Here is a 27,272-nt window from a genome sequence, read left to right on the forward strand (position 1 = left end):
AGAGCTGTTCAAAAATATCCCTCGGTCACTCCTTAGACAGGATAGGCAGTACTTCACTGTTACTCTGACACTTTTCTTCACTGCGGGATGTGTGTGTCTGTGTGTGTGTATGTGTGTGGTGTCTGAGAATAGCAATCCTTCAGGGTGCTCATAGGCACCTAATTTATTAAGACCAAAATACTATAGCAGATCCTTTTATCTCTGTGCCATGCTCACAAGTTAAGGAACAGATGTTGTCACTTCCAAGTGGCAAAACATCTGTGATCAGTTGCTTGACCCATTTCCTCCAAATTTTCTGACCAGTTAGTATCACTACTAAGATGCATCAACGGCCAAGTGAGGTCCACTGCAGGTTTATAGATCCTGATATGTGAACAGAAGAATTCAGTCAGGTTTTCCCTAATATTTTTTAAAATAATGTTATCACCTCCTCCAGAAAAAAAGAAGTTTTTAGATTAATAAATGTACATGTTTTAAACCAGTAAGCCTTTTTCAGGACCCTGGACAGCACACCACCCCTGATCCTGGCTTTTACCATGCAATCAAACAGCTAGTCCATTTAATTTATTGTGTGTATATACAGTGTGCAACACACGCCACTAAATGCTTTACATGTTTATGTGCATTTACTCATCACAATGATGCCTCTGTCAAGACACACTGTGCCATCAGTACACCCAGCTTGGAGAATTACTTTAACATTTTTATTCCACAATAGTAAGTACTTTCTAATCTAATTATTCATTTCTTTCTCCTCCTTTTTGGGTGTACCTCAAAACCAAATTGCTGTGGTTTCAGGGAAATCACATTGCTTATTACTCAAGCTAAATTTAACTAAGATAAATTTCAGTTGCAATCTCACTGATGTCTTTGAACTTATCTTGTGTTGTTTAAGTCAGGTAAGTTATATTATTGTTTTAACCTGTTGCTTTTTAACATATTTTTACATTGAAACTGCATTGCAAAGTATCCCTTCCAGTTTTTAAATTATCCAATATAGTTAAGGCTTCAGACATATTAGTTTCTTGTTACTTAGGAAGCTCATTACACTGGAATTTATGATGATCTCTGGATGATTTGGTAGTCACAGAATTTAATAAGAAGGTGGCCTGCCATCGGCCTAGTTCTTGATGATTATGACTGGCATTATCAGAAAAACAATTTTAAAGTAATAAAATGTCTGCTACTCAAGAGGCATTATTGAGCTTCGTATGTTTTACCCTCAAAAATTGTTTGAAATAATGAAAGGATTATAAGTTCATTGGTGTCCAGGGGCAGTTTCTTCCCAATGATGCTTTCAGTTGAAGATATATTCATTTTTAAAATTTTAGTATCTTGATTTTCTAGCAAATCTATGTCATGTGGATAAAATGGCCCCATTCAGCTCATTCTGCATCAGATTGAATAGAAATGTTAATATATTTTACATAATATCTCTTACCTTTCTAGAGTGTTCTAACATTTAGAACCTGGTGATTTAGCCTGCTCTTCTGAGACATTCACAGGACTATGACCCTATGAAAACTACTTTTAGGGGAAATTATCATCTATTCATCACTACTTCGTCGCCTCTACTCTTTAAGTGATGCTTTTTCATTAAATTACCATGTGAATGTAATATCCTCAAATGACTTTTCAACTACATTTAAGCCTATTACCAATATCTACAAGGTTTTTAAATTGTAGAGATCTCTTCTATCTGGAGCAGAAGGTGAAATGGGTAGTGTGGTATTAGTGGTGGTAGACTATGACCTTCCAGTATCCCTGTCAACCCCGTGACTTTATGATCCTTTTCTAATAGGTTGTGATTCTCCCTCTATTTCTGGAATTCCCTATACGTTGTCCCTCCAGCATGTAAAAATAAGAATGAAACCAGCTGATTTGCAGGGGCCTTAGGATTGAGTATTGGAGTCTAGTCTTGTTTCTCCCCGGCTTTGGTCCCCTGGATGACTCTATAATTATATAAGGACCCCATGACCTCTTAATTTGCAATCCCTCTTTCTCCTTTGATCTTACTATTCCATTTGGTTTTCGTCATCCGTGACCCACTTTGTAAAATGTCACATGCTCGTCTCTATTTTAGTCTTCTTGTATGCAGTCTTGTGAAATACCCCAAATATTTTTGTAGCATAAAGAATGGCTTAGATCTATGAATACACAGTGACTAGCTTTTCTGAATGACCAGATTCACATTGGAGAAAGTTTCTCAGTGAGCCTGCAGATGGATCTCTGGGCTTCTGCCGGCCCTGCTCGTGAGAATGCGCTAACTGACCACATTTCCATTCCTCTGGCCTGTTTACCTGCAGAACCATTCAGCGCCTCCGTCTGGGTGATGATGTTTGTCATGCTGCTTATTGTCTCCGCCATAGCTGTTTTCGTCTTTGAATACTTCAGTCCCGTTGGATACAACAGAAACTTAGCCGGAGGGAAAGGTGAGAATGCCTTCCTAAATATGATTTGAAGTTGGTGCTATTTAATTTACTTTCAATGGAGACTCCATATTTAGAACACATTACGCCGTATTGCCTGGCTATATACTATTATAGGAACAGTGGTGGGGTGTTATTACTTATAATCCTATACCTGTATGGATAACTCACTTCAACTGAGAAAAGGATAAAATAAAATGAAATGTTTTAATCTTTTTATTATGTGGAGTCAGTAGTTGTTAGGTGAAAACTACTGATTTTCAATTTTGTTGAGAAAGCAGACTTGAAGGAGTTTTTCTGGCAATTATTTTTAAAAATCTGTGTCAAAAGAAATGCCCAAATTTTAGCGACTCCCAATTTCTATGCAAAGAAAATGACTTTATAAACTCTAGTTTAAGAACATTTTCCAAACTACTGGATCGCACTTGGATTCTTTTGACAGTAAATATAATTCTAAAATGGTATCTTCCCCCAAAGAATTATTTTTCTTCTTGACAGTGCTTGACTTTTAGTGCACTGTACTTGATAAAGTGGCAAATCAGAAGATAAGAAATTGAATCGGAAGGCATTCGTTGGCTATAACTTATTATTTGTGTGATATATGTAAATACATTACATCATTTTGAGTGAATTTTCCTCATTGCACAACACATTCTAAATAGATGGTCTCAGAAGGGTGCCAGGACCAAATCATTCCTAAAAAATGACTTGAGATGATGGAAGACAGCATATCTTCAAGGGCCAGTTAGGGTAACATAACTAACCAGGGAGGAGCTTTTCAACAGAGTGGAACCTGAGATAATCTCTGTGAGTGATCATATTGCAGTAGAGTAGATATTTCCATTTGCAGAATCAGAGTTTGTGCTGTTTGTGAATTCATGCATTTATTTGATGAGTATTTATTGAGTGTGTACTATGAGCCAGGCCCTGTGTCAACACAGGGGATAACATGGTAAATGATAGAGACTTTCTGACCCCCCCGGGGAGCTGAGAATTTGGTTGTGAGAACAACATGTAAACATATACATTAGTAGTCACAGATTGTAATAAACCTCAAGAAGAGAAGACAAAAAGTGAAGTGACAGGGTGGGGGTATAGGTCGAACAGGGAAGGACTTTTGGAAGAAATGGCATTTGAGCTGAGACCTAAAGAATGAGAAGAATCAGTCATGGGAAAACCTGAGGGGAAAAGCATTCCATGCAGAGGGAACAGCAAATACAAAGGTAGAGGCATGGAATTGATCTTGATATGCTCAAGAAACACAAAAGTTGTGAGCAAGTGAGGTGGACAGTGGTATAAGATGAAGTCAGAGGGGCAGGCTGTTGACTATGGTAAGGATTTCAGATATTCTTCAAAATACAATGGAAGGGAAGAGAGGGGAAGGAAACACATACAGTGTGGAAGGTCACTGGGATGACCCTGTCAAGGTAATTAAGGGGGCGTGCAGCGGTTAGGAAGGTGTTACCGTTTTGTAAGAGAAAGGATTATAGTGGTTTGGACTTGGGTAGGGTTAATAGAGATGAAGATAAGTGGATACTTTTGAGATATATATTGGAAGGTGAAAATCACCCAAAGGCCGTCATGTGCTATGATTTCTCTTTGTCTGAAGCACACACTTAGAAGACTGTTGCACAGCAAGGAATCCGGCACATAAGTTTCCCTGGCCCTCCTGTTACCTCGAGGCTTTTTGTTTCCTGGTCATCTGCTTGTGGAAACTCTCCAGCAATGACAGCTGCTTGTTCCTTTGTGCAGAATGGTTTTCGGTTACATTTCTCTGCACTTTATGGGGAAAATTCTATGGTCTAATAAAAGTATGCATGAATGAACCCGGAATTCCTGAAAGTCTTGGTGGGACAAGATCCCTTGCAACTGCCGATTTCTGATTCCCAAGTAACTAACTCTCACTTCTGATCAACATGCATCCCTAATAACATTAAATAGTTCATGAAGTTAACTGCATTGACTCTAATTATTTTTTCCCTAAGACATCTCAGCCTCTTGGGAATAAGCCCAGATTTTAAAACTGGGCAAAAAAGGAAACAGGAGAGGCTGAGGTTGCGATTGAGAATAATAGAACTAATTGCTTTCTCTTGAGTGTGTGGCATACCGATAGTGTAAGTATTGCGGTAGCTTGAGTTTGGCCTCCCATGTGCAGAAAGCCTGCATCTCCTAGGCTCCCTGCCCAGACCTTCATAGCTGCCATCCATCTGAATTCACTTCTGCCACTTTGTTTATTGCCCATTCTGCTTGCATCACCAACTGAAGTCTGAGTAGATCATTTTTTCCTATCTTCATTTACTTAAATGACATAAAAATTAACCTTCTGTTAAAGGAAGACCCCTTTTCCTATGAAATGAGGGCATAAATTGATTTTTTTCCCCCTTGTGCAAAACAGACTTGAAAGCCTGCAAATTCCCTGCCCAGTAAATTTTGCTGTCTGTCGCAAGGAGCATTCAAGAATCTTAAAAGGGACACGTAACTGTTGGGAAGATACAGCGAGGGGGAAGAAGGGCTGTGATATCAGAGTTCATTTTCCATGGGCCTGCAACCCAAGGTCTTCCGTCTGTGAAGTGTGGGAAAAATTAAGCTCTGTTGTCCCATTCCTCAATGTCTCCATTTGGAGAGGGTTTTAGTTGGGTTTAATTCCTATGATGTGCACACTTAACATCTGCGTTTGAACAGCAGCGATGGCCAGAGACAATCAGAACAGAATAGGGAACATCAGTCCCGCTGAATTGCATGGTTTTTACGTGGGAGCATAGCAGAGGGACACTGAAGCACCCCTGTACACACATTTCTGTGAGGCTCTCTTACTTTTATTAAAGAGATCGACTCCCCCAAATGGCAGTCAGATCCAGATGTAAAACAGGTAATAACACTATTTCTCACTCAAACCTACATTTCGCATAACCATTTTCTTTTCCTTTCATTCTTGTTTTTTTTTTTTTTTTGGTGGTAGTGTTTGTTTGTTTCTTTTAAGAAACATGGCAAAAACCCAGCTAGACAGAAATGTAGGAAGAATGCTAGTTTTTAAAGGAAAGTGGAGATACTGTGGCTGTGTTTCTGAGGTAGTGGTGGCAGCACAGCTACGGTCTAATTCCGTCTTCTGGCCGCCTGCACTGTGGTGACCACTGCGTGCTTGTCAAAGCCTCGCAAGTGTGCATTTTGAGAAGAGGCTGAGAGTGTCCTTTGTGCCATTTGCAGCACCCCACGGGCCTTCATTTACGATTGGAAAAGCTATATGGCTCCTTTGGGGCCTGGTGTTCAACAACTCCGTGCCTGTCCAGAATCCAAAAGGGACTACCAGCAAGATCATGGTGTCCGTGTGGGCCTTCTTTGCTGTCATATTCCTGGCCAGCTACACGGCCAATCTGGCTGCTTTCATGATTCAGGAGGAGTTTGTGGACCAAGTGACTGGCCTCAGTGACAAAAAGGTAAGGTCACCTTGCTTCCAACTCTGCCAGATGGGTTGGTCTTAAATGCCCTCCTGTCAGAAAGGAGCGATTCAGGCTCCTGTCTTCTAACCCTAAACTCTAAAGCACAAAGAGAGAGGATTTTTTTTTCCCTCTCTTAACTTTAATCAGCGTATCTCTAAAATTTGTTGACCCAACCCCTTAATCGTAGCTCTCCTGGGTCTACAAGGTTCCAGATCTAAGTTGGAAACATGGTTTCCCCCAGCCGGCCATTTCTCATTTTTATGTGACCTTGCTGATGAGGCTCATGGAGGTGCTATGACTCATGGCACAGCTTAAGGCTGGAACTCGTCCTTTCAAGGAGACTGGGAGGTTGAAGAAGATGCAGGAGCTTGGATCAGGGGAGCCTTGGGGTGGGACTGTAGGTCTCTCCTAGTTCTGTGACCTTAGGCGAGTCTCATATATATTCTGTGTCTTGGATCCCTCATCTATGACATGAGAAGAAAGACATCAGTAAGCCCACCCCAGAGTCAGAACTGACAGCTCCTTGTATGTGGAGCCAGTGAGCCCCATTGCTGGCACTCCAGACCCCCCTGAAGTTTCAAGAGACAGAACAGGGGTGGGGGGCCCCCATCTATTAATTTCCCCCTGGTTTCATTTACTCAGACACCTCTAGTCCTCCCTCATGGGCTGTGCTTCCCACACCAGTAAGATGGGAGTGGTGACACCTGCTCTCTCCGTTCCCGCTGAAACAGGAAGAGGGTTGTGGGGTGTGCTATTGAGAAATACAGAGGAAAAAAAGAGGTAAGGTGCATTCATCCTCCGATGGAAATTTTAGGCTCAGGAAACAAATCCTGACTTGCTAAGCTCAGCAGTGTGGCGCTTGCAGCACTGCAAAGATTTTCTGTCTCATGCGTGTGGGTAATTTGTCTCTCTTTATAAAATCTCACCATCGTGTCTTGTTGGCATAAGTCTATACATATATTCTTTTGGCATTCATCAACAAACTGCTGAATAGAAAATCAGCCCATGAAAAGCCTTCACAGCTTATCCATGACTTGCTGAGTGAGGTACAGAGAGGCCCACCATCAGATGCTGAGGGGCTGGGTGAGAGACCTTCACAAAATCACCGTCGCCCTCTGATGGCCTCCCGCTGTAGCCTGAGTAAATGCCACTCCACCCGCCGTGGTGACAAAGCCCTGTATTATCTGGCACACCCTTACAGGTCCCCCCTCTTGCTCACTAAGGCCCCCTCTCTGTTCCTTAAGTACTCCAGACTTATTTCCACTGCAGTGCCCTTGCTCCTGCCTCTGCCTTGAATGTTCTCATTCTCATGGCTGATCTTAGGGAAAATGCCACCTCATAGGAGAGGTCTTCCCGGCAGTCTGTGCTTGTACTGCCCTGAAACTTAAACTCTAGTAGGAATAAATAAACAACATGCAAGTAAATGTAAAAGAAGAAAATCCCAGGCAGGAATAGTGTTAGAAAGGAGGTAGAACTGATGGGATGAAAATGGACTCGGGAGAAGGGGAAACCAGCCGTGTTGATGACAGTTACGTGGCGCTTCGTAGGTGCGCGGTACCCACTTCTGGTGAGTGAGAAATGCACGGTGTGTGGGACACTGGAGGCACCCCACCTGGCTTCCTGGGGCTCCTTTCCCAGCACTGTGTGCCCACCGTGCCCTTGCCAACAAGGCTCATTCACATCAAGGATCTTTACGGGGTGATGACCATGGGGCGCTAGAAAGTAAATGCCTGGAAATTGAAGTTCCCCCGGTCCTTTCAGCCACCTGGAAGCAGTGTGAGAGCACAAAAGCCCAGCACCCCATTGCTGCTCAGTGTGGCAGCCTCAGACACGCAGTTCAGTCTCCAGAGATCCCCGTGGGATCAGGCTGACACAGGCACTTTGCCTAAAGCCGCACCTCGGTTGCCTTCCTCCCCTTGCCTAACCTCCTACCCGCACCCCGCTTTTGCTTTCCCCTTCCTTAATAAATTATGTTCACCCAAAGCCTTGCTTTGCTCAGGGTTGGCTTCCGGCTGACCCCCCCATCTTACCCATGTGGCATCTGTGAAGCAACAGATAGAGCCCTGCCCGTAGAGTTCGGACCATTGGGCTCCTGTTTCCTCTCGGCTGCATCCTGGCTGGGAGTTGCTTTTATAGTCATGTGATCTTGCTGTGCGTCCTTATTTCTGTCTGTAAATTTGGGAGTCATAGTTGTAGCAAGGATGAAGAGCCTGCAAACGCGAATGTGCTTTATAACCTATAAAATCCTCTACAGACACGAAGCACTGTTTGGCGATTCCATTGCATTATGGGAGCCGAAGTGCAACTGGAGGTGCAGCAGAGGCATTGGGGGAGCCGTGTCCTGGATGAGAAGGATTTTCGAGAAAGTAGCTGGCAGCATATTCTGCTTTTTGTTGCTATTTTCAAAGGGAAGGGAGAAAAAAATCCCTTGCTACATAGTTTTGGGTATAAATAACATGACCACTTGTGGGGAAACTAATTAGAACCACTATTACATTGACTGACCTTCTCTGACTTGGAAACATCTAGTAACAGATTCCATATCCTCATGAGACACAACTCAGTTTCCAAGCTCAGAGCATTAGCAGCAAGCAGATAGCTCTTCTAATTAAATGTTTGATACCATTAGATAAACAGCAACATTCTTTGTGTAAATAAACTATATGCTCCCGGAAGATTAATAGCAGATACACCAAGAAAAGCTGCAAAAGAAAAATCTATATTGAATCAATTATTTTAATACTGCACATAAATGGTTTCTTCCCCCCAACTTTTTCTTATAAGTCACAGTTACCTAACAACTCAGCACTATGATACTGCTAAGACTTCTGCAGTATTAATGCTTTCTGGGAAAAAGCACCTTTCAAACCCTTGATGTGCGCAGATGAACTCGGGTTTAAATTATAAGTAGATGAATTCATGAGTAGATACTCCCCTGGAATAATGAAAGGGAAGTTGGAATGTTGGTGGAGACTTTTTCTAAATTGCTGGCAACCACTCTGGTAAGGAACTCCATCTCTGGGAGGCAGATTAATGCAGTGAGAAGAGATTAATGTAGTGAGTGAGTATTTGGGGTCAAACGGACCTTCATTCAAATGCTCACCTTGCCATGAACGGTTGTGTGGCCCCTAGTATGTCTGTATCCTCAAGTCTTAACTTCCCAGTAGAGGTGGAGGGGTGGCATCAATACCTTTCTGACAGGGTTGATAAGAGGATTAGAAATAATCCTCACACCGGGCCTGGCACATGGTAGATGATCCTGTTATAAGTGGTATTTCCTCCTTGCATCCTCCTCTCTCCCCGTCCTCCCTTCCCACCCCCACTGCCTCTCCCCTCTCCTCCTCACCCCCATCCTCCTTATCATCATCCCCACCTGATTTGAACCCCTCCTCACCTCTGGGGCCTGAGGTGTTCTGGGGCACTGGGTTGGCCTTCTGCCGCATCAGCTGGGGGGATTTGGGGAACGTGCCCGGGTAGATGAGCCCAGGGGTGTGTCCTTGTGGAACTGTGCTGCCTCTGGGCTCTGCTATCAGACAGCGGGTGGTCCAGACCCACCACACCTGTTAACTGAGCCTCTCGGCCCTCTTTTGGGCCATAGCTTTTCAATGCTGGCATCAAAAATCACGTGGAGCTCACCAGTGGGAGAAGGACCCTACTAGAAATGAGGGCTCCAGATGCCAATGTCCCTTATTTGCAACCACAGAAAGCAGATATTTTAAAGGAATGTGTAGTTTTGGCTCATAAAAGGAACAAGGAAATGTCCTGGTCAGTTGCCACATTTTGCTTATGCACTTTTTTTTGTGGATCTGCATGCTCTACTCCCTTCATCATAGAATGCTTGCCATGTCTCACTCCCCTGGATGACTTTCAGATCTGTCCACATACTGAATGGAAAAAATATTTAGAATATAGTCCTCTCATCCTTTGTTCTCCAAAGTGGAGGGAAACTGGCTCGATAATTTGGCTAGTCAGTACCCACAGGTGATGAGTTGATGTTAATCAGGCATATGGCCTGCCAGGTATTCTGTTAAGCACTCTGGGATGAATTAATTGCCAAAGCAGTTACAGAGAGAGAAACTGAGGCTCAGAGAGCTTACGTGACTGCCCAAAAACGACTCAGTTCCTAGGTGGCAGATGAGAGGCTGAACGGACCCAAGGCCAGGTGAAGCCAGTGAGCATGAGCAGTTGAGGGCAGCCTTGAGACAGAGAAGCCATGAGGAGCTCCTCTGCCTCTGGGCAGCAGACTGCATTGCTCTGTGGTATTGCTGAGCCTGGGAGCCTCTGCACCATGCCTTCCTTTGCTGGAGCCCATGTTTGTTCCTCTTCTTGCATGCACAACTCTCTAGGAGAAGGTTGCACTAGAATTCATTCCTGTAAGAAACACGGAACATGGAGTGTGTCCTTAATGGGGGGCCCCAGGATTCAGGAGATGAGACATGCTTGCCTCCAACTATTTTTCACACTACAGGTTGTGACTGTTCAGTGAGCCATGAAATTGATTTGAGGGTTGTTTAACCATTAAAAACATAGAACCTAATGGATGACATCAGAGTACATGACATGTAGACAGAGTGAGTCTTGTGAGGTGGCATACAGTGTGCACACACCCTTGTACATGTATGTGTGGACAGGATGGTAATGAAAAATGTATTTTGAGTCATGCTTTAAAAATTTTGACAGCCTTTAGTCCAGCAGGAGGGCTTCTCGGATCTTGGTCCTGGGCTGAATTTCATATGGGTGATGGTATAGTCAAGGCCAGAGACTTGTTGGAATTCATCACCAAAGCTGTCTCTGTGGCTGTGCAAACCAGGGGCAAGGAAGAAAGGAAATCTAAAAGAGCCACATGGCTGACCTGCCTGCAGCAGATGGGGAGAGAAGTGCGAGGCATTGAGTCAAACAGGCCATCTTAGATGCCTCTGGAGATCGGGAGCGGCTGCTACCACTAGATTTATGACCGGTACTGTTGACTCTCTCCCCAAGATGGGGAGCCGCTGTGCAAACGAGGGGGTGCCTAGGTGGTGCCTCCTCCTGTTACGGTGATGAGTTGAGGCACTGCTCGCCCGAGTGAGAGCAGAGAGTGATTTGCTGTTCGTGCACACACACGTGCACATGCTCCCAGAGCAGGGCGTCCAGCAGGAGGAGCTCTTTTGGAACAGGTATGGCCACTGCCCCCCAAATCTGGTTGTGGCTGCTTGTGAAGCAGCAGCATGCCCTAATTCTGTAGAAGCGATTTTCAACTGGAAATTTTCATTAACGGTGAAATGAAGTGTGAATCTGGAAAAAAGAATAATGTTTTTGGCTGGCCTGACTCGCGGGTGAACTTGGATGCTTTCTTGGCTATCCTTAGTTCCGCGGAAGACATTCTGGCTTGGAAGTCGGAGGTTGCTCTGGATTCCAGCCCTGGTTCTGCCGTGGAGTTGCTGGGTGTCCGTGCCCTCTCTAGGTCTCCAGGTCCCCACCTCTGACTCACAGGGGGTCACTAGCAGTGGCCTCTGAGGAACGATGGAGTTCAGACCTTAGCCTGGGCCAGGCATATCTAGGTTTGAATGCCAGGCCACTACGCTAAGATTACTTAATGTAATCTTGCATAGGTCACGTGTCTAAGCCTCAGTGTCCTCACCTGTAAAACGGATCCTCTAAGATCAGGTACCTGGCAGGGTTGCTGTGAGTCCAAATGAGCCGACCGTTGTGAAGTTCGTGGCACAGGGCTGGCCCCAAGCTAGTCTCCCAAAAATGTCAGTTATGTTTAGTATGACTTTCTAGTTCCAGAATATCATATTTCCTAGAAAAACGAGGCCCATGTTACCCATTTATTTTTTTGCCTATAATGGTAGTAAAAATGAAAAGTAATTGATAGTCTTATTTTCGAGTGCTTCCTCTGTTCCAGGCACTATTCTAATTACTTGACAGACATTATGATTTTAGATCTTTCCATAAGGGAAGTACTGATAAATTTCCCACTCTGCGGGTGGGAAATGAATGGAGGCAGAGTGAAGTGACTCGCTGAAGGTCCACAGTTTGTAAGTGATAGAACCTGATTTTGTGACCTGTGACCCTGGCCTCAGACTCATCACCACCACCACCCTTTGCGCCTCTGGATTGTGATTTCTGCGTCTCAGACCCAGTTCTCTTGACTCCTAATCTGGTTGGGTTGCCCCAAATACTGAAATTGGGAGCAGCCAGTATCAGCCACTCACGGAAGATTAGTGGAATCTGGATGATGAACTAAAAAGCTTTATGGAGATTTAAGAGCCAAACAAGATGTGGATATCTGCAGGAAGCTAATGGTTAGTGGGGATAGGAGCTCAATGCATGTTCCTGGAGCTGCCATTATGCCTGGGGTATGTTAGCCCCCCATAAGTGTTGCATGCATAGGGGAACAAACAAAGAGAATGAGTGAATGACAACATATAGTCACTGCGGGGGAGGAAAAATAATTTTCCCTCTAGCCTTCTAGGTTCTGGGCTGAGACCCCCGCTGTAATAAAAGAGATAAACGGGAGAAAAACAAACAGAAGTTTAATAAATGGGCACCTTCTGTATATGTGGGAGATGTCCAGGAAGACTGAGTACCTCCCTGAAATGGCCCAAGCCACCAATTTAAATACCATCGTCACTAAAGACAAGAGAAATATTTTAGGGCACGGGAGCGCGGGCTGGGGAGGCCAGTTATGGGAGGTGACCCAGAAGACTTCAGTACACAAGGGTATGGTTGTTATGCAGATTTAAGTGGTGCCTTCTCCACTGATAAGTTTCTAGAGATTTTTCTCATCCTCTTCTTCTTCCAGTATGGACAGGGAGACACTCTTGCAAACAGAGATTTCCTTAAAAAATGTAAATGCCTCTTACAAAAGTATTAACTTCTTGATTTTCTGAGCTCTTCCTGTGTCTGCTGTTTCTGAAAAACAACCAGCCCCAAATAATCCTTATGCCAAAGAGGCATATTTAGGGGATGGCATATTCTGCTCCCCTTCTGTGTTTTCTGAGTGAGGTACAAGTACTTGTACATAGAGTTCAGAGAAGGGAGTGGTTGGTGGGAATCACAGAAAATTTCACTGTGAAGTAGATAAATGAACTGGACTGAAGTAGTCCCTTATTTCAGCTCAGTTGGCATTTCCTGACCACCTCCTGCCACTTGACTAACCTCTAGGATGGGACCAGAAAACTCAATCCAACAGATACCCATTGTGCACCCAGCCGGGCCCTGTGCTGGATACTGGGAAACAGTGGGGAACAAGATAGATGCTGCTTCCAACCTCCTAGAGCTCCCAGGCCAGTGGAAGACATGATTAAATAGAAAGGAAGCCCCCAGATCGGTGTTGTTTTTGCATACATTTAACTCCTGACCAAGACAGAATGATGGCTGACTTCTCCTTTCTCTGTCTCCCACCCCCTCCAGTTTCAGAGACCTCACGACTATTCCCCGCCTTTCCGATTTGGCACGGTGCCTAATGGCAGCACAGAAAGAAATATTCGGAACAACTACCCCTACATGCATCAGTACATGACCAGATTTAACCAGAAGGGAGTGGAGGACGCCCTGGTCAGCTTGAAAACAGGGTAAGCATGCACGCTCTCTGGTTTCTCTTTCTCCGCAGGCCTGCCAGCCGATAAGCATTATGGGCAATGATTCTGTAGGTCTTGGTGGGTATCTGCCCCCACCACTGTGTGTGCTGGGGCGCCGGCTGCAGCAGGGTGGACCCCAGGTGTGGGCCGCTTTTGTTAATCTGATGAACGCCCCAGGCTTTCTCTTCTGAGTTGTGTTAAGGAAAATCAAATCCAGGATGCTTTGAAATGCAGAGAACCAGAGGGGTTTCTTAAACTGATAAAGAAGTTGGTCCAACTCCGTGGGCCATTTTAGCCCAAAGGAAAGATCTAAGGAGATTGAGAGTTGATTTAAAGTGGTGAAAACAAAGTGCTGTAGATTTTTATCTGATTTTAGGGAGGCATTTTGGGGGTGTTGCTCTACATGGAAACTAGCAGTGCATCATTGATGAAGGAGAGAGGAAATAACGGAGAGAAGAACAAGCAGGACTGTGCCTTAAAGGGGCAGCGAATGCACCTGTCTACCTGTCGGCATGTGGGGTGCGGTGTGCCTGGTACCGGGAATAACGGGAGCTGTGGAGCTAGAGCAGCCTGCTGCTGTTTGTTTTATGACCTTGAACGGTTATTCAATCACTCTCAGCCTCGTTCGTAAAATGGGAATAATAATAGGACCTAATGCACAGGGCTTTTGTGAGGCTTCAGAGAGGAAATTTGCTGGAAAGCATTTTGGACAGTGACTGGCACCTACCAGGGCTCAGTGGCAGTGCTGTTATTTGGTGTAAAGATTCAGTTCTATTCGATAGACTCTTCAAAAAGTCAGGGACGTGTGGCATGCATTTTGGAAAGGGTTCCATTAAAAATGGTTCTGGTTTAAATGAAGGAGTTGTTGAAGGAGGGAAGTTTTGGTTTAACCAGAAAATTAACTTACGTGGAGTGCCTCGGCCTCTAGGGATTCCTGCCACGTGAAATGTGACTGCAGGGTGTTCCCTTGCAGCTCGCCCCCAGCCACGGCCTCTTCAGCCAAGGCCTTGCTGCTCCCAACTGGTGGGGCAAAGAGGGCCAAGCCAGGGTCTCTGCATACTTCTCAGGAGCTTCGGCTGAGAGCTTTTCTGTCCTTTCAGTCTCTTTGGAATCTCTTTGGTGTCTCAACAGGCTGGGACAGCATTCATTTAGAAGTTGAGCACATTGCTTACCCAAAACTCACCCACACACTACTCGTTCTGGCTTGGAATGATTTTTTTAAACTTTATATTAAGGCATAACAAAAGGGCACACAATACACAAACTTGAAGTATACTGCTCAGTGCCTTTGTACACACTGACCATCGGGGTCAATTAACAAGCCATAATTAAGAAGATGTGACAAATCCTCAGAAACCCTCACCCCTGCCACACCCTCTTCCCGTCACTGTCTTCCCCTGACCATCACTTCTAAAGCTGTAGCATCTCTCCATCTGCTGTTCTCACATATAAATAAAATCGTACCCTGTGTTTTCTTTCTCATCTTATCTTGGTTCAACATTTTGTTTGTGAGATTGTCGCATGTCATTCTAGCTCTTGCCTTTTCTTTCCTGCATAGAATTTCACTGTGAGGATATGCCACAAATTCATCTGTCTCTTCTGGTCTTGATGAACACTTGGGTAGTGTCCCTTATAGGGCTGCTCTGAGCAATGCTCCTCAGGGCCTTCTTGAACATGCCTTTGATTGAACAAGTGAGCACATTTCTCTAGCATATATCTAAGACCAGAATCACTAAGCTGTAGGATGTGTGTATGTTCAATTTTAGTAGACAGCAGAAAATTTTGATGACTTTCCAGCTTACCCGTGGGTGTGGGTTTCTGTTTGTTTCTGCCGTGGTCTTTTCATCAGTGTTCTGCTACTTTGGACAGATGGACAGACCATGAGCGCCAGTGTGGGTGACAGTGGTAAGAAACAATAGTTGAAGCCGACCGGTTCCCTCTTCATCCATCTGTCGCCCAGAGCACAAAATGGGTTGTTTTCTTTCTTTTTCAATTTTTTTTTTTAGGATGTGAACAAAAAGGAGTAGAGAAATGGAAACCGTCACTGACTATTAATTATACTAATTGTTTTCTGGAAGCTTTGTAACCTTTGTAATAATTAAAACATCCATCTCAGCAAACTTGGGCAAATAGTGGCTTTACCCTATATTCAGTCTCCCATGTAGGGGATGCTATACACTGTTACTTTAAACTCAGAAACTAGAGCTAAAGGATTATGTCTTTTTTAAAGGAATCATTCCACACATCCTTAGGGGTGAGGGTACAGCTGTACTCAGTCCTGGAGATTCAATTTCAGTGGGCTTGATGTTGGGGGAAACCATTTTTATGTTTAACAGGCTCTTCGGTTAATTATTTCAATTGAATTTCGAATACCGAATACATTTACAAAACTCAAAAATCAACAAGTATTATATAAGAAATAAACAGTTAAGGAGGCTTCCTTCCATCCTGCTCCTCCTGCCTGGTACCCCCATAGTGACCACATTATTAGTTCCTTTTATGTCCTTTCAGCAATATTTCTATCAATGCATCAGCAGCTACAAAGTTACTTTTTACAGATTCATTGTCTTTCATTGTGTGGATGAACCATACAGTACTTAGCCCTTGTTGAAGGGTGTTCAGGTGGTTTTAGATCTTTTGTGGTTGCAAACAATCCTGTGTTGAATATCCTTATATATGCATCACATAACAACGTGGGACAAATTTCTTGGAATTCTGGGTCAAAGCCCACACGTAATTAGCAAATTTCCCTACAAAGGAAATTCAACTTTATCCCACCAGTGTATGAGAGTGCCTCTCTCCCTTAAGTCTTTGCCAACATTGCATGTCATCGATCTTCTAAAATTTTGCAAAGATAATACATGTGCTGAAGTATATTTAAATTTGCACTGTTCTGTCAGTCACCTTTTGCTCTATTTTCATATGCAATGAAAAGCCTTCTGCAATTCCTTTTTTTCTGGAAACCATTATTTTTTCTACTGGTTTGCTGCCCTTATTCTTATTAATTTGTATATTAGAGAAATGAGCTCTTTATGTGTGGTATGATCGCAAATGTTTTTTTCCCAGTTTCTTTTGTCTTTTGAGCTCGCGGATGATTTTTTTTCTCCTGTGGAGATTCTAATTTTTTGTAGCCAAATTTATCCATCTTTTTTTTTATGGCTTCTGGATTTTGTGTTGTAGTTGAAAAGTCCTTCTCCACTCTGATCCAATCTTCTCATCTTTTCTTCTGGTTTGACTGCATTTCTAACATTTGGAATTGCTCTTGTTGGCTGGTATGGGGTATGACTCTGCCTCCTCCCAGTGATGACAAGAACCAAAAATTGAGAACTGCCGCCAGGGACCTGCCCCAAGATGGGACAAAATTTGGCGTCGCTCATGTCCGCTCCTCATCTGACTGCAAGACTTGTGTCTTTCGAGTGTCTGCATCACCACCCACGGGGGGCCTTTCCTTCCTCTCACATCTCATTCCCTTTAAACATTTTTCATTATGAAATGTTTTATGAAAAATGTTGCAAAAGTAAATATCACAGGGATATATGGTTTAAGGAATAATAATAATAAAATGAATTCCTCCTGTACCCACCACCCAGCTTTGAAAAACAGAGTCATTTTCCTCCCTCTCCAGGTACAGCATCTCTAGAAGGCTCCATCCCTCTGGGAGGCAGAGGATGGTACCCTGTGTGCTCCTGAATTGTTTAACTTCAGGAAATTTCCTTTATGCTAATACCCTAATCTCCAGTGAGCCTTGCCTTAGAAAATAAGTGCCTGTAGCTCAGCTGCTGGGTCCTGCCCCTCTACCCACAAGTCTTAGGGCATCTGCTGCTTGGTGAAGACCTGTGGGTACACAGCAGGGTGGGTGAAATGGGGAGGTTCTCTATGGGATGTAACTTCCTCAAAGAGCCTAGAACACAAGGGGCTTTGGATTATGGTTGAATGAGATTTCCTGCTTGGTTTGAGACTGGGTCTAATTGTGACTGCAGACAAGTCGTGTCACTTTCCTGAGCCTCCGTTTCCCCCATCTAAAACATAAAAGGGCTGGATTCTTTCATCTCTGAAATAGTTCTGATATTCTTTTCTTTGTGTCAGTTCCTTGAACACTTATTTAGAACTTTACAAAATACAAAACCCACACAAACCAGGTGTATAAACGGCTGTCAGTTTTGCAGAAAGAATTTAGAATAACTCTCTGAGCCTGGCCAGTGGATCAACTCTACCTGAGTCACATGGTTACTTGTTAAAATGCAGTTTCTGGGCCCCACCCAGGGCCTTCTCTCCTAATGATGGGGCCCATGAATCTGCACTGTAACAAGCATCCTTCTGCTCCAGGTGCTTTTGGATACATGGCTGACATTTGAGAACTGTTGTTCTAAAGGAGTTTGAGAAATACATTTTATTGAGACAATATAACCATGTAGCTTATCTTTGGGATCCATACTTGCTTTAAGAAGAGCATAGGCGGAGAGAAACTTGAAACTAAGATACACTGTTTGTTGAAGTTTATAATGAATAGAGATACAGAAAGCCAGAAATTATCAGGTAAATAAATCAGTGAGAAAAATAGGATCTGATGCGCAACCAACGAGGGACAGAGGATTTTTCAGGACTGGGATCTACTGTGCCATGTGTCGCTCTCCTGAACCAAAGGTGGCTGAGCAGTTCCTGACCCCAGGTTTATAGACCCTTTCTTCTCCGACTGTAGCCTGAGTCGGAATCAGTAGTGGTTCCAATAAACACGTGGATTCCTGGGCCCCACTGAGCCCACAGAATCAGCATCAAAGTGAATCTTGGGAACCAGTGCTGTAGAAGAGGGGATAGAAGCTAAAATGAATGGGCACGGGTCTAGATTCATAAACGCTCTGTCATCAGAAGCTGATGTTCTCAGTTTTGGCAAGTGTGCAAAACTGCAAGCATAGCACTTTAACCAGATTTAAATTAAACAATCAGCATCCCAGGACTCCAAAGAGCCTAGTATTTCAAGACACAGGGGATGGTTGTGGTGGGTTTTTTTATTTTTATTTTAACTAATTCTCATGTACAGTTATGTAGTATATAAATTTATTTAAAAAGACCTATTTCCTTTAGAAGCATCCGTCTTTAGCCATGGGGACCCCCAACCCCCATGTGATTTCATTTCCAGCCCAACAATGTTGGGAAACAGGCGTCTTCTGGCTCCCCTTATGTGGAAGTTTGAGGGAAGAATTGGAAGAGAGGGCTGCCTTTTAACCAATAAGCATTATTTTCTGCAAGGATGAAAAATTGTACTCGTGATGTGTTTGTAAAAGAAAAAGGTGGGGGTGGTCCCATCTACCTGCAAGTGTCACTTTGAAAGAAAAGGTGAGCGTTGAACCTGTATTCCAGAGCACAAGTGCTCAAAGCCTGTAGGGAATCCACATTTTTATTAGCACTTCTAGTGGTTCAGATATAGGTAGGCTCTGGGCTTCGGGAGGTTAATTAGCGCAAACTTGAGAGATGGCATTCAGTTAGGAGCGGACAGACCAGGGAAGAGGAAGGGCATTGGCATGGGGGGGAGGGCACAGCACGAGCAGAGGCATGAAGGAAGGTTTGGGCACGTTAAGTTGCAAGTGCCTTTCGAACAACATCATCATGTTTGCGTATCATTTTTGCATTTACCGAGACCTAACAATCTGTGAGACGCAACCCCAAGGGCTGCACGTGCATAAGCTCATTTAATCATCGGAACACTCTTATGAGCTGGGTACCATTATTACCCCCTTCAAGAGATGAAGAACCTGAGGCTCCTCAAGGTTGACCAATCACTTAACAGGCTGTGCAACTGGGTAGCGACATTGTGGGAGTTCCTAGGCGTAGGAGTTCAGCTTGGCACCGCTGCTCCACGCAGTTGGGTTTATGAGGTTAGATCCCAGGGGAGGATTGGAGCTTGAAGTTATCTATTATCTATTCATATTTAATGCTGTATATAATATACATATGTAATCTATATTTATTAACTGGCAACTTGAGAGTTGATAAAATCACAGCATCCTCATTTCCATTCTCAAAAGAAATTGGTCCAGGGATGTTGAAATTGCTAAGGCGAAGGGGCACCAGGAAGGTATAAGGATCCTCACTGACGTTTAGTTGCTGGTCAGAGCAGGCTTTTTATGGATGCCATTCGAGCAGGTTTTCTAGCTATCTTGTATTCATCAGGCAGAATCAAACTCAGGGGGCTCATTTTCAGCCACTGGGTTCGAAAGCAGGCATAGACGTCAGGGTTCAGTTGTTCTCCTAAATGGGATAACGTCATCTCCAGAGGAAATCAGATTGACAATGACCTGGTTTCTGAGATCCACCCCCACACTGCAAATAAAGCTCAAAAATAAACATTGTAGAGTGAGGAGTTTCTTCCTTCATAAAAACCTCAGGAAAGCACATTGTTTTTCTGCATACTTGGATTTATTTCTTGCTGAACTCTACCAAAATTTTATTAATGGACTTTCCAAGGCCACCACCCATAATGTGTTATAAAGTGAAAAAATGGGGGGACAGTTGAATGAAGTGGGATTCCAAGTCTATAAATTCAAGAGATGGAGAGAGAAGGAAAGAGAGGAAGAAAGACAAGTGAAATCCATCACAGTGTTAGCAGAGATATTGCTGCATGATTAGCATTACACTCTTTATATCCTCTTATATTTAACAGATTTTCTGCAGTGGCAGTGTTAGTTCCAGTAGTCAGGAAAAAAGTCTCTTCTCAACTGAATTCTTCATTTGTTCCTGCGTTTCCGTCAGACGTTTGCCCACAAGTTTATACAGTTTATGCACATTGAATCGGTGGGCATGCAAATGCGTGTTTTGCTTTTCTCAGCCAAATCCATACTGTTCTCTTGGACAGTTTGCACATTTAACAGCTAGGTGATATTTCACTGAGCTCGAGGAATGGTCGTTAATATAACACTTACTTCTCTGCATTTGCATCATACTGTGGCACTGAAGGGCTGTAGAAGAACTGGTTACTTTAGAAAGCTTGTCGATAGCGTTATTGTAAACCAGTTGGTTGAGAATGTCATCCTACAGCATCTCTCCGGCTTCTGTGCCATGAACGGCATTGCTGTCCTTCACGTTAAGGCACGCCTTTACCTTGTGAACAACACAATCCCTCTAGCTACTCATCGCTTCCTCTTGGCTTGGGCTTCTACGTGATTCAGAGCTTAATTTATGATCCTCCATTAGCAACTGTGGAGCGCTTAAGGCCTGACTATCTTCTTGCTGACTTTCCCTAAGGCCTTAGCTGCTATTCCACCTCTGAATTCACTTAACTCTTAATTGCTTTATCCATATGTTTAAATCTTAGTCTATTGCAACTCGAATAAGCTCCCTGAATTGTTTTGGGAACTAAGCAAAGTATTCCTAACTAACGGATAATATACATTGGGAGTTTACATATGTATCAGGTACTCTTCTCAATGTTTTGCTTGCATTATCTTATTTAAACCTCATAACAACTCTATGAGATAATGACTATCATGATTTCCATGTACAATCGAGGAAATAGGCATGGAGAGATTAAACAGCTTATCAGGGGTCCCACTTGCTCCAGAGCCCATGCTTTGAGTCACGACTTAGAATAATAAATAAAGCAAGTCCTGTAACATTGCACCAGCAGCCCTGTTTCTAATTGCCCACGTTTACACAAAACCCAGAAACAATTTTGTTCATGCTTGAAAATGTCTTGTTTTCCATTGGAAGTCTTAATTCTGCTTTAAAAGAGGGCAGTATGTCTCCTTCCATTGAGGTGGAGAAAAGAAACCAAGTCCCAGGGAAGACAAACCCCAAATAAGGATGTCTTCCAAGGATACCTAGTATTACATGGATAGGATTCCATCTCCTCAGGGACTGCCTCTTCTTGTCCATTGCTGAACTCACACAGGGACTGTAAATACGTGATCTCTTAGTCTTGATTCAACTCTGCCAAGTAGGCATTCTCTCCGTTTTACGGAAGAGGAAACTGAGGTTCAAGGAGCAGAGGCAACTTGCCCAAAGGTTAAGTGAGTGGCAGAGCTGGCATTCAAACTCAGCTCAACCTTCTTTCTTGCCCTGGGCTGACTCTGCTTGCCCTGGCAAGTGGGCGACCCGGGACGGGTGGGCACCTTTGTTAGGAGGGAGGGGAACTAGAACCAGGGAAGTCGTTGCTTGTGCCCATCAGGAGCTCGGACTCAGACAGTCGCTGTAATGTGCTCCCTTTCTCTCCACTGTGGAAATTATAAGCAGGTTCCCACTGACCCTGGCGCTAAAGGTCACGCTGTCGGTGCGCTAGCCCTGGGTGTTCTGCGCTGGCAGCAGCAGGCTGGAGGGGGCTTTCCCGGAGGGGGGCCAGCTCAGGCCGTGGAGGTGTTTAGCCCGGGCTGGGAGGTACTGTTCACACATTAGATGCTTCGCTCCAGCCCTCCGCCGCTGCCTCCGTCCTGGCAAGCCTGGCCTCCCCCACTGAGAGATGCGCAGGTGGGGGATGTGGTTGCTGACCACAGACTGGGTAGCTTGCAGCACCAGAAATGTATTCTCTTATTCTCTCGCAGTGCTGGAGGCCTGAAGTGCCGAATGAAGGCATCTGAGCGGCCGCACTCCCTCCAGAGGCTCTAGGGGAGCATTCGCCTTGCTTCCTCTGGCTCTGGCGGCCCCAGGCCTTCTTGGCTTGTGGGAGCAGCCCTCCAGCCTCTGCCTCTGTCTCCATATGGGCTTGTTCCCCTGTGCCTCCTCTTATAACGGATTCTTCTCCCTAAGTCATTGGATTTAGGGCCCATCTCAATCCAGGATGATTTCATCTTGAGATTCTTAACTTACTACATCCACAAAGACTCAATTTCCAAATAAGGTCATATTCGGAGGCTCCTGGTGGACATGCACTTGGGGAGATGCTGTTTCCCCCACCGCACTCACCTAGGCTCCCGTGCGGCCCGCCCAGCACCATCTCCTGACGGCTGTCCGGTGTGCACACCCCCAGAGCAGGTGGTCCCGGGCTGTGCCTCACCTGAGGATGCACGGCCAGGCATGGCATTTGGTCCCACCTGGATGCTCCGTGCACACGGATGCAACACAGATTCCTGCCCGAGAGCCGCTACCACTGGGCAACGCCATCATTCTGCCTGTGCCTCCTAAGCTGAGTCCTTCGGTGCCCCCACTCTGTGCCGGGCGCTGCGATAAGCACTCCACCTACAGCTCCGCATTTCATCTTCACCGCCACCTCATGGCTCTGGCATGTCCTGCGTCCCCCCTGTCCGCAGAGAAACCCTCATGTGGAGAGATGAAGTCACCTGCCCGGTACGTGCTGTGAAGCCTCAGAGCTGGGATTTGAATTGGCCGCAGCATCTGGGCCCTTCCCCACCATGCTGTGTCACTTCTCATTAAAAAATATATTATCCTTGTACAAAATAAAAAATACAGATACATAAGCTCCCCTGTGGCCCGGGCCCAGTCCCAGTCCCACCCCACCCTCACCAGGTCAGCCCTGCCGGCTGTGTGACATGCACATCATTTCTCCTAGACACTTGCATATATCCATGTGTCCACACATAATTAGAAAATTTCATTCTGTGGGAGGCTAGCAAACTCTGCCGTCTGTCACAGTTGGGTTTTCAATTAATGATACGTTTTGAGAAGGCTTCCCTATCTGTAGGTGTCTTTTGCCTTCATTCTCTGACTGCTGGAAAGAATTCCATGATAAGCCTACATCACCGTGTATTTAACCATTTCCCTTACAGGGGGCTGTTAGTTGAGTTAAAAATGTGCTTTGAGTTAAAAATCTTCCACGTACTTGTTCAAATAGTTCTCTAAGAATGAGCACAAGAAGCGGAATCTCTGGGTCAAGGTATTTATACCTTCTTCATGGTCTTATTCAGCTGATTGATGGATTGACTGATTGATTGATTTCCTGAACGACCTCTTATTACAGAACATGGACTTTGGAGTGAGATATACCTCACGCCCTATCCTGGCTCTGATCATTGCCAGCTGTGTGACGCTTGACACATTAAGTAACCTCTCTGAGCTTGTTTCCCATATCTGTACAGTCCTGTCTCCTGGAACTCCTTTGAGAATTAAATGAATTGACTTGGGGAAAGTACTTGGCACTGCATCAGAATGTAAGGTGGTTTTATCAAATACAGATCCTTTTTTAAATGTTATCACTCCCAGCAATCTGATGTGATGCTTAAAAGCTAAGCATCCTGGGTTGGAATGCCCTCGCTGCTAACATCCAGCTGTGGGACCTTGGACAAGTTATTTAACCTCTTAGACCCCAATTTTCCCTTTGGCAAAATGATGCTACTTTTGTTTCCTCTACTTATGAATGCATTTTAAGGATTACATGAGGTAGATAGGCAAAGAGCCCAGCATCTGGCACATAGTAGACAATCAAGAAAAATCCAAATAAAAAGAAAATTTTTTTGAGAGTTCTTTATGCAGTGCAATATGGAATTTGCAGCAGAATGCCTAACTCTGATCCCAACCCTTAGAATAAAACCTAAGGAACTCTGTGAAAGATTGACATTCCAGAAGGAATCAGTGTTTTTCCTATGTCAGAACACAAGTTGTAACATAAGGGATGGCATTTGCATAATGCTTTTTAATTCATCAAGCAAGTATATAGTCCTTCATCCAGCCCGTGTACAGGTGCCTGGAAGAGATTGTTTTCCTCGTGGTCAGAAGAGGAGATCAGAACTTAGAGAAGCACACAGGCTTGCCCAGCATCCTGTGGTCTTGCTCCTCTGACCCCACACCTATCTAACAACCTGCATTGGGAAGCCCTGTAGGCATGTCCTGAAGACAAGGGACTTGGGCAGGTGGCACCCTGGTCTAGAATCAGTGACTCTGTGAACCACCTGGGCAGAGATCTCTTGGCCTGTTTCCTCCTCTGAAAAATGAAAAGCCTGCTTTGCATGATTTATCAAGTCTTTGGATGTGGCCAGTTCGTGTCCAATGTGAAGTTTAACAGACACAAAGCAGAGGTTTGCTGTGCTATTTTAATCCTTTCCCATTTTTGAGATTTTTAGTCAGTGGGCAGAGTGCCTGCAGCATCTCTGGAGTTTGCTCTTATTTCCCCTCTTCGTCTGTGTCTCTTTCTGTAAGTCCGTCTCCTCATTCTTTCCCTCTCTGTGACCTACTCTCTCTCCTTCTCTGTCGCTTTTTCTCACTCCCTCTCTCTCATCTTTTCCCTTCTCTCTCTGTCTCTCACTGTTCCTGTTTTACTTGGTACCTGCTTCCATATGTAACTTTCCCTGTCTTGCTTCCTCCCTCCTCTGTCTCTCTCTGTCCCTGTCTCTGTCCCTATCCCTGTCTCTGTCTCACCAAATTGCTCAGGATTTTTCGAGTTAAAAAATAAATATTAACCATCAGTCTTTTCTACCCAGTTCACAGTGAATATTACCAGTAGAAATGATAAACACAAATAAAACCAACAACAGTTAAAAGCACACAGGGTGAAATTTACCATTGACTAAACATCCACAGGTGACTCGAATCTTCCTGGTAGATTCTGGATCTCTGCACAACGTTGACCCAGAACATTGGTCTCAGTGGAAATAATAACCACAAAAGGAAGCTCACGATGGCAGAAGTTATAAATCAGAAAAATTTGTTCTGGTCCAAATGATGATCAGTGAATCAAATCCTTATAAAATTTAAACACAATAGAATTGATCCCAGAAAAAATCATTGCCAGCCAAACTGGGAACAATTTAACTATGCTATGGGAGACATCGATCTGGGAATGAAATTAGCCTAATGGAGTTTGCCCTGAAAAACGCTTCCTTAGCAAAAATGCATCGTCGTCAGTATAAGTCAGATTTTAAAGTTTGTGTTCACAAGAGTCAGAATGTGATTCTAGGAAACTTTTCCAAGCCAGCTTTAGACCATGGTTAGAGCTTCTGTGCATGTCGTGTCTCTTGCCCAAGCCGGCGCTTTGCAGAAGTCTGTCATAGCCCAGCAGTACCACTTCCTGGGCCCATTAGTGCCCTGCACCCACCAACAGCCCTGTGTCTGAGTGCCTGGTGATGATCTACATGACTGTTGCTTCTCTGCCCAGTGACATCATCACTGCCACAAGTCTCCTGAATTGGTACCCGGGTGTGCAGTTTACAGAACACTTTCACTTCTGTGTTCATCCCTCCGAAGCCACCTGTGAGATAGGTCATTTCCCCACTTTACCGATGAGAAAACCGGAGCTCAGAGAGGTCCCCCGAGGGGGCCTCCTTCACTGCGCCGGCAGAGATGGACCTGATTCCCACCCACTGTTCCTTGATGTGTTTCTCTTCTTAGCAAGGCTTTGATGTGACTTAAAAAAAATACATTCAGTTACCATCAAAGAGCTGTTTAATTTTCAGTAACACTTTATATTAGACCTCCAAAATACACGTGCACACACGCGGGTTTCATTAATTCATCAGAACAAGTCAGTGTCTGCTTAAAGACTTCTTGAATGTTAATGAATGAATAATTAACTTTAACTATATAATTAGCCTTTAAATGTGCTGAGACCCCCAGAGAGCATCTGAAAACAAGCAAAGGAGATGATGAGCTAAAACCGGAAACTTTTGATTAGGAAATGTCAAGCTGCTCTGCAGCGAAGGCCCCTGTCCCCAAAGGGGCCACGCCTTGACTCCCGGCCGGGGTCTCCGCGGAAGCAGCAAACCCGGGTGCTAGGAGTGAACTTTGAGGCCATCGCGCAGGTGCGGGAGAGACCGACTGCAGGAACAGGGTCGGATCTACACACTCGAGGAAGCTGCAGCAGCTCTTCAGGGCTGCCGAAAAATCCGGCAGGAGGCCGCCAAGGTAAAGCAGCTTGGGCGCCCGTGACAAGCCCCCTCACTTGGCTTCTCTGCAGTTTGCAGAGAGGAGGTCTCATTTCCCCCTCTCGCTCTGAATTACTGTCAGTTTTAATCATGTGCTTTCCTTGGGGACTGCTGGTGACAGGGAGAGGGCGACGGCACCCGCGTAGCCCCTGTGGTGCCCGGCGCAGCATGGCACGGCATTCATTTCAGGTCCTGGTTGTGTTCAGCTCTCAGGCTGGGGAGCTGAATGTCTTTTCATTCATCACGCACGTTTGGAGAAGAGATGATCCTTCTGTAAGGGGTGGAGACAGAGAGGTAGGGGCCCCGTCCCATCACGGTTCTCAGACCGTTCAGCCCCCGCCCTGTGAGAGGCACCTTGCCGGTGACAGCCACGTGACCTGGGCAGGCGCTGGGAAGGAGGGGACAGAGATGATTTCCTCTTGAAGGGCAGGAGACGAGCACGCCAGGCGGAGGAGCGGACCCGGGCTCCTTCCCTGCAGGCCCTCGGGCTCCCAGCAGTCAGCTCTGAGTTCCGAGGGGCTTTTATCTCCGCGTTGTTCCAGACGTGGTGCTGCCAGGCATCTCGCTGCAGCCCAGTATATCCCCACCTCCCGCCGCACAGCGCCAAGCCCTAAATGCTTTTGGTCTAAATTGGGCTTCAGTGTCAGGTGCCCTTTTCCTCTCTCTTACGTTCTCCCTTCTGCAAGAAGCTACGGCCATGTACGCCGCAACGTCTCCGGAAGCAATGGGGTAGGATGTCCTTGGGGGCCAGAGAGCTTCTCTGGGGTGGGGCTCCAGGCCTGGGAAAGAGACGGATGAAGCTGAACAGCCCAGCAAAGGTCTTTAAACTCTCTCTGGTCTCATCCTTGCCTCTGGTTTCATACCATTGGCTTGGTTTGTAGTTGTAACCCCCAATCTGAACTTCGTAAGTAATCCACAGACCTACCGGCCTTCAGTCATTCCACAGGTCTAATGGATAAACTGGTCATAGTACTTACGGCTGTAGCCTTTGGCGTCAGACTGCGTGAGCCCAGGTGCTTGCTCTGCTGTGAGCTGGGTCGC

At 45.0% G+C, this 27,272-nt stretch overlaps 1 protein-coding gene across 1 annotated transcript in view; it reads left to right on the top strand.

The window, feature by feature from the left end:
* Positions 1–27,272, top strand: part of GRIN2A (glutamate ionotropic receptor NMDA type subunit 2A) — a 356,641-nt gene that overhangs the window by 283,753 nt on the left and 45,616 nt on the right. The window contains exons 9-11 of the mRNA XM_036931766.2: positions 2,307–2,432; positions 5,634–5,863; positions 13,265–13,425. Of these exons, the coding sequence (XP_036787661.2) occupies positions 2,307–2,432; positions 5,634–5,863; positions 13,265–13,425 (517 nt within the window). The remainder of the gene's footprint in view (positions 1–2,306; positions 2,433–5,633; positions 5,864–13,264; positions 13,426–27,272) is intronic.

The sequence above is a fragment of the Manis pentadactyla genome, chromosome 10 (genome assembly GCF_030020395.1).
Source record: "Manis pentadactyla isolate mManPen7 chromosome 10, mManPen7.hap1, whole genome shotgun sequence".
Taxonomy (NCBI): domain Eukaryota; kingdom Metazoa; phylum Chordata; class Mammalia; order Pholidota; family Manidae; genus Manis; species Manis pentadactyla.